The sequence below is a fragment of the Vanessa atalanta genome, chromosome 19 (assembly GCF_905147765.1).
Source record: "Vanessa atalanta chromosome 19, ilVanAtal1.2, whole genome shotgun sequence".
Taxonomy (NCBI): domain Eukaryota; kingdom Metazoa; phylum Arthropoda; class Insecta; order Lepidoptera; family Nymphalidae; genus Vanessa; species Vanessa atalanta.
In genome coordinates this window covers 4,326,280-4,334,757 of record NC_061889.1, presented here as the reverse complement: position 1 = coordinate 4,334,757, position 8,478 = coordinate 4,326,280, and the positions used below count along the sequence as shown (strand labels likewise).

Below are 8,478 nucleotides of genomic sequence, written 5' to 3'. Positions count from 1 at the left end.
GATAATAATATCTGTAAGTTCTATTTAATAAACTATGACTAATATTTTTGTGTTTCATTTTACGACTATAGTGTCATATTTATTTGTAAAATAAAATAAGAATTCTCTGACAATAACAATTTATTCATTTATTAATAAAATAATACGTCATTGGTTTTCGTCAATCGACATTTCTTCAGCACCATTGGGTTTATCTTTTTCTCCGTTATCGACTGTTTTTAATTGATCGGAGCTTTCTTGAACTTGATTACACTTTTCTGTAAATTAAAACTATAGATATATTTGACGTTATAAAATCTTATGTAAATACGTAATTCATTATTGTAAATTTTGGACATTTTTGTTCACATTGAGAATGAGGACTCGTCAACTCTACGCAGTTTGAAAGTAAATATAAATTACAATAAATTAGTTGTTTTTGGCATGTCTGGTAATTGTATATATCGGACAACATTAGTCTTCATAGGAAGCCGACTTACTTGTGATATATTTATATGCTGTTGGATTTTCTTAAAACAATTCAAGTATTTGAGAATCATTTACAAATAATAAAATACTCATAACCAGTTAGTCTCTTGTAAGGGCACCGACGTTCGGGGTTCAAACCCGAGATCGACCCTATAAAAAGTTACTGGAGTTCGAAAAAATCACAGTAACAGCCCGGAGTCTGGAAGTGTCCGGAGACTCCCGTGTCTCAGAAAATACGTAAAGCCTTGGTCTGAACTCATTCCGGTCTTGTCGGATTTGTCGTCCCGGTAGATTATAAGAGTGAGGGTATAGAAGGTGCACCTGTGTTTCCGAAAACTTGTGCAATATAATGTGTTGCGTAGTTGGAATGGTTATTAAAGAAACTGAAAATAATCTTATTTCATGGACTTACTTCGTATGAAAGCAGGGGGTAAAGTCGCGACCGTCAAGTAACCAGTGTGACCCGGCGTGCTGGTCGGCCACGTCCCCACTACAAAGCTCTTCTCACTGTTTGGCTTCTCGTCAACTGGACTTTCAGAACTCTGGAACAGATACAAAGAATAATTTATATGAACTGACTATTGTTTCGGCCTCAAAATAACTAAATGTTAAAAAACATTTAATAAGGGTCTAGGTAACATATATCCACATGTAATGCAAATAACTGGATCCAGTTGTGTATAATTGGGATTTCATACATCCGATGAGAAAATGCAACCCTAGGAAGCCTAGTAAGAAGATCACTTGTGTGTTTCTTGTCGTATATTATCTTTTTAAATAAACGTATTTTCAATCTTCATTTATGTGGTTCCAATTTGATGACTCGGTAACATAGAAAATATTCTATCTTAGACATAGTGAGAAGGACTAGGGAGAAAAGAAGAGCACGTGGTGACCCCTTACCAACATTTTATTAATAGTTAATTAGTAGAGTCCCTCACCCTCCTATCCGTTCAGATAAACGGTACATTCAGACAAAACTAAAAAAAAGTATTTTGTTATGTTAACCCTATCTCACTTCGAAGGTCACGCAAAGTATTTAGCCTCTTACATAGTAGGTTTATTGGTGGCTGCTGAGTGCCAATCAATTATCTACAAAATACGTGAATAATTCTAGACAGTAAACGGACAGACAAGCGGTTCAATAATTATTATATATTTGTTTTATGTTAATAACTCCACGATTAACTGTCACTGTTCTATGATTATTCCTGTCAAAGTTACAGCATGCTGCATGCGTCATCTCACATGTAAGATCAACAGACTTGCGATATACACCTGTTTACTATGTACGTGCCCGATGGTACGGTATACTTAAGTACACAAGTTATAAAATTTACAAAAAAATTAAAGGAATATTTTTTAAAGCTTATAAAATCCAAACCATAATGACATTCAAATACTTAATTTACTATTAATGAATATTAATGATTTTTGTTATAAATGACTATTATAAGTGGATACAATGCTTTTGGAATATTTATTACTCTATAACAGTAATATTTATTTTATGTGTATCAATTGTTGATAAGTATTACTACCAGGGATCAGTGATCTCCTTTTAATTAGTAGTTTCTGGAAATGATTAATTAGTCATTTCCAGAAACTTTTCGTGTTTAATGGTATTAGTCCTGTGTGAAACAATGTGTAGTTATAAAAAAGTATGAAATCTGTTATAGACTCCATTAATAAAAAAATATCTTTTGCAATATATAAAGAGAGAAATTCACAAAAACAATCGGTGATTCGTACATTTGTAATATGTTTTATTAAAATAATCGTAATTATTTTTGAGCACGAGTATATATATCGCAAGCGGGTCAGGGCGCAGTTATTATCGATGTCACGGATTCGAGCTCGTCAGATGAATTATCCTACTCTCGACTCTGCTAATTTGCCTTTGGGTTACGTGGTTTTTTTACTTTGTATAATTTTGAATAAACAGCTAACTTTAATTTTATAGAACTGTTATTTTTTTAGTATCATATATTATTTTTAAAAGTTGAAGTTAGTCATTAACTCGATTACGTCATAAGAGAGTTTTTAAACACAACCGAATCTTTGCATTTGAATCATTGGATTCCAAAAACACTTATAATTCTAATTGATCTGACATTTTATTCTGTAATACCAAACTGAAAATCTATTAAACCAATATACTTAAAACTTATTAACAAAACGCATCGTCTTTAAAAAAATATTATATGAATAGCTGCGCTTCGCAGTCGAAAGTAAATAAAAAAAAAATTGCAAAAAAGAAAACTATCAAAATAAATATTAATTATTATTGATGTGAGTAGAAATAGTAAGGTAAGAGATGTGATGGCCATTGGCCAGTGGAAAGTCTATAAATAAATAAATATAAATATTGGACAACATCACATACATTATTCTGATCCCAATGTAAGTAGCTAAAGCACTTGTGTATGGAAATCAGAAGTAACGAAGGTACCACAAACACCCAGACCCAAGACAACGTAGAAAACTAATGAACTTTTTCTACATCGACTCGGCCGGGAATCGAACCCGGGACCTCGGAGTGGCGTACCCATGAAAACCGGTGTACACACTACTCGACCACGGAGGTCGTCGAATAATAGCCGATGATTCCGAACTCTAACCCATCATCATCACATCATCATCATCATATCAGCCGTAAGACGTCCTGCTGCTACTGCTGAACATAGGCATCTCCCAATGACTTCCACCTTCACCGGTGAGTAGCGGCCTGCGGACTTGCCCACAATTCTAAACCGGAGATGCACAACTAAATTTCGATATGTTTAATTTGTATTCATCTCGTATTGGCAGTTAAAGACAAATTATTGTATTGTAATTACGATATTGCCAGGCTGTTCCGTTTCCCTTTTTTACTTAAAGTATAAATCTTTGATCCGTGTTATATTGTATGTATTTCGTAAAAGGACACTACGTCAAATCACTTTAAACGTCGCGGTGGCGCCATACCTGCAGCTAATGACAGGGACGCGCCGCGACAGAGGGCGCCTCTCATTGACTAAGATTACAATAAACGTTACATACAGTTGTTGTTTCGAGATCACAAAGCGCAAGTTTGTTTTGTTACCGCTCTTTTATTACGTGCTATGAGATTTGTTTTTTTAATATGCCGACCGTTCAACGGGAGTACCTATATCATGATCATTTATTTATTTAGTTAAGTTTAATAAAAAGCCACCTTGGGTACTATTCATATATATACTATAAATTGACTTATTTTATAATAATTAATTTATTTTAAATAACTAAAATAAATTATACAATTTGCTTCTCTAAATAACGATAGCTGCCAATCCTTAACATAAGAATACTTCAACCGTAATTGGTTTGTATTTATGTATTTCATTACTTTATTCACAAAACATAGTAATAAAGTATGTACCAAATTCATGCGAAATGCTATAAAAATGAATTTTATTTATCACTTCAGTAAGACAACATTTCAATAAGGCGAAATCCGAACAAACGACCATTAATTACGAAAATCTTTATAAAATTTAAAATTTTCGAATTGTTAAACGTGACTGACTAGATTCGATTAAGTACAAGAACAAAAATAGTTGTGGTGCCCAGGCCACGTCTATACCCAACCATTATGTTGGTAGGTAGTCACACTAAGGTATGTTGTTTGCTAAACATTTTTATGTGTCATAAGGCCATAACGAGTAAATACGTAATGTGGAACCTTGGTCTGTGGGATGGGAAGATTACACTAATTTGGAGCTGGCGATGCTAACCGCAACTTGAACTTAACGCAGCCTTGGCTTTGATTTGAAAAAAACTGTTTACTACACTTGAAATCGTTTTTGAATTGAATAATGATAAAATAAAAAAAAAATACATTACAGTGTTTACGTAATTAATGTTCTTTATAGAATGTTCTTAAGCAGTCATTTTATCATCAAGGACGTTATGTTCTGAAATAAATAAGGTTTATTTAAAAAAAAACTTTAATGAAATAGTATTTTTTAAAAAAATATTAATAATCTAAATAAAACGGTTATAATAGTATAATTACATTTCAATTAATTAGTTTAAATGTCTTAATTTTGATTGAAAATTAATTAAATACGCGGTATAGGCATAATTAAAGACAAGTAAAATTTTATAGATTTATATTTTCGAAGCTTATTTATCTTATTTATTTTGGGTACTTCATTCGTTCTGGACACGATAAACGAAATAGTGCAATACTCGCTCTTTAAACGTCGCGAGATATCGACTATTGATCTATTTTTAATTTTCTCCTTTATACCTTTTTCTATTGACTACCAGTGAATTAAAGTAGGTTTATTTTATTCGAAAGTAATCTAGTAAAAAGCAAAATACTACTAACTATGTAATAAGCTCCATCATAAATAATATTTAATTGTATTAAAATTAGAATCAAGATTTACATTTTCAGATTTCTTAAGATTTTAATATAAATAATGAAAATATTACGTCGTTATTACTTTGACATAACTTTTTAAAAAACGTAATCCAACCTCATTCATCGTAATGTGAACATAGCGCTCACGCACACAACACTGCAATTACGTTACATAAATTTATTCAAACTTGGAACGCGCCGTGATCGATGGTCCGTCTCGTTCGGAAATGCAACAAAATATTGTTCTTGCACTTTTGATTTATAGCTACAGCTTTATGAAACTACCTTAAATCGTTCATAATTGAGGCCATTTAAAAAGTCAGATTACAAAAAACTTTTTCTCTAAAACTATGTTTGTGATAAATTATGTCATACGTCACTATTACATGAGCGACTCACCATAAACTAGATAAAACTATAAACAAAGCGTTGATATAATCAGTCTATACATAATTCCATACTACCGATTACTATTGAACGGACCGAAGTTTTTTGTTCAGATTAAAACATAAAACCTCTGTGGTGTCAACACAAAATTTAAACTCGCCGACGGATGACGTGGGAAAAAAAGAAAATAAAATTCAAAAAAAGAATGACCAGCAAAGAGGCGCATTAAGAATTGAGATAAGAGAGATGGACGAGCACTCAGCGGCGCGCGGCCATCTTTATTATTTATTGACACTTAAAATAATTATCTACTTTTAGTTTGGCCCGTGCCGAAATTTCATGTTTACGGAAGTTGATGAACTTGAGCAATCATTTAAAGTTTCGAATTGGTTAACTAAGTTTATACAAGTTTACCTTAATAAGGAAATGAATTGATACATTTAGCTGAGTTAGTGTATAAATCTAAATTCGGAATGTGAATAACATTTATCTGACTGTCAAAGAACACAAGCTCACACAAACTAGACGTTACACGAGAATTTCGATTATGTTATAAATCTAACATGCATTTTTTATAAACCGATAACAAATCGACCTTCCTCTTTTTAGCAAGAACCAACTAAGCGGATCAATAAAATTAAGACGTTCTTTATCTTTTATTTAGCACTAAAAAGATTTATTTTTACGTTTTAAAAATGCGATTTCGCAGAAACGACGCGATAATGCAAATGATGGTAGAGCGAAAAAAAATCGGTGATAAAATGACGCAGCTGCCAAAAGTCCGCGACAAAATACGAGTTTTATCACCGGAGCCTGTAGCCCGTCGCCGTAACTGTCTGACTGATAAACATACCTTTGAATTTAGACGTTCGACTCATACGGACATAAATGAGAAATAAATAAAGGATAAATTCGAAGCGTTCGAGATATCGTAAAAAGCATCGGTAGCAGTCAAAACGCATGTTTTTGATAGCGTGTATCTCTGTTAGGTGTAGGTGTACCCGTAAATGACGTATAACAACGTCATCGATGTTTTATCGATACAAAACCTTATATGTTATTTTTTAATTTATGGAATATGACAACGTCGTTGGTCTATTGGCTAGTTTATAGGCTGAAGTTTTAGAGTTCTGAGTTTAAGCTTCGTGTCGAGTTTAACGTCCGCGCTTCGGGAAGCAGATTAAGCTATTGATCTTGTACCTGAACCGGGCATAAAGAGAACACTTGTGTTTGTATACACGCGTGTGCACTACCTTTATAATACCACTGTGCCCAAATTGGTCACGAGGACAATTTGCATGTGTATTAAGAATATTACATCAAAAATAATTTCAAACCTGAATCAAAACTATGTCTAACTATACTAACTAACTGAGATGCTTAAAATCTAAACTATAATCGTATTTGAAAGCAAATGAGTTCAGTTTTCAAAACGATGAGTTGTTAAAGATCAAATAATATAATAGAAAGGTTATAGTTTATTCCCTCCCTCCAAGGAGAAACGAAATATCAGATCTTAATATTGTGAACGTTTCATCTATAAGCGAGCATAGACAGTAGACATTATACGATCAATAATCGATTACGCAACGATTAAATGTTGCGGTATCGTAAATCAATCGCCATTACACCGCCATCTGTCAATAATGAGAGCAAATGAATCATGTTCAGAGTACACTAAAACTTTACACATGTGAATATAGTCTTTAATACATTAACATTAGAGTTTAATATATTATAAGAATTTTTATGTATTCGCTTCTATACAGACGGCACTCCAAAGGTTTTGTTTTTAGCTTCTTACTAGCTTAATGCGATAATCATCAAATACGTGATGTGAAGAGCTGATGTAGTGTGCTGACAGTTTTGATGGAAATAGTGAAACAAGATGGTATTCTATTAATTTTTTTTTTATTTAAAATTACAACATTAAAAGGTTCTGCTAATATAACGCAACTTACCATCGTGACTCATCGATTAGTTACATTTTAATTAGTCGGGAGTTTTTAACTGGAGTTTAGAACAACATTTGTAAAACGTGTGTTAAACTCAGTTTTTAGATTCGAAATTAAATTGTTATAGTTATGAATGTTGCTAGGTTTTTGTGTGTACAATATTAGTATAAAATTTCAACACGAGTCTTTTTAAAATGCAGGCACGTTTAACACAACATTACAAAATATAGTCATCGCTGCAGTTAATCTAACCTTCAAAGTATGTAAGGAGACAAATGCGTTTAAAAACGTTTAACATCTTCAGCGTTTGAAACCTACGTTTCTCAACCTGTCAGAAAAAAAACAAAAACCGTAAACAAAATATTATTAAAAATAACTATTGAAGTCTAATAATTATAAAATCTCATTTCTTAACAACAATAACAAAGAAAAAACTTGTAGCTATAATTATATAAATGTGAGAGACGTTGGGGTGGTATTTTTTATTCAATGGATATTTTCTTGGTGGTCGAACCGCTAAAAGTTTGACAAACGATGCCTTAGTGACTTCTTGCAAAATGTAAACAACCACAAGCTACCGAATTTAAATTCCGTGGGTGTCGACTACCGTGCGGTTTACGCTTTATGAAACTTTATACGTATTTATTTGGGATCGTCCCGATTGTATGTTACCATTCGATGTTCATCGGATATTTTTATAAATTATGACATAAATGAGGCGATATCGACGCTTCGGTGATTTTTGTGTCATAAACCGGTGCATAAATAGGGATAATACACATTTATTACGATAAAGGCAACGAATTTGTTTTATTAAGTTATTTAATAATGCCATTTATTACCGGTTCGTGTTGGTCGTCTCAATACAAAACCAGAATCAACCCTCATACGTTGTATTATGTATTGTCATTATTGCAAATTATTACATATAGCTGACGAATAAGTTAAAATAAAACTTGCATAAAAAATAAATATGAAGAAGCAACGAATGTGTTTTTGAAGCTATCACACAAACTCTCAGCCAATTCTAATTCTTTTAAAGGTATTTATTTTAAAAGTAAATCCTGGCCGCTAATCTAATAGCACAAATTTTATTATTTCGTTTAGTATGACATAAAATTTTTTAATAAGTTAATTAATTTTATTTAATCTGTAACGATTCGTCCATTTTAAATTTCGAACACGAGCTCTCTCAGAAGTGGTAAAAATAAGTGTGTTTCTGAGGTTAGCTCTTTCGATACCGAATGTTCTTTAGTAGCTAATAAGCATGCTCTCTTC

The 8,478-nt window shown here is 32.4% G+C and overlaps 1 protein-coding gene across 1 annotated transcript in view; it reads right to left on the bottom strand.

The window, feature by feature from the left end:
• Window positions 1-117: 117 nt before the first annotated feature.
• Window positions 118-8,478, bottom strand: part of LOC125071399 (tRNA (adenine(58)-N(1))-methyltransferase catalytic subunit TRMT61A) — a 56,713-nt gene continuing 48,352 nt past the window's right edge. The window contains exons 6-7 of the mRNA XM_047681624.1: window positions 881-1,010; window positions 118-257 (exon numbers count right to left, since the gene is read on the bottom strand). Coding sequence (XP_047537580.1) covers window positions 148-257; window positions 881-1,010 — 240 coding nt within the window. The 3' untranslated portion in view covers window positions 118-147. The remainder of the gene's footprint in view (window positions 258-880; window positions 1,011-8,478) is intronic.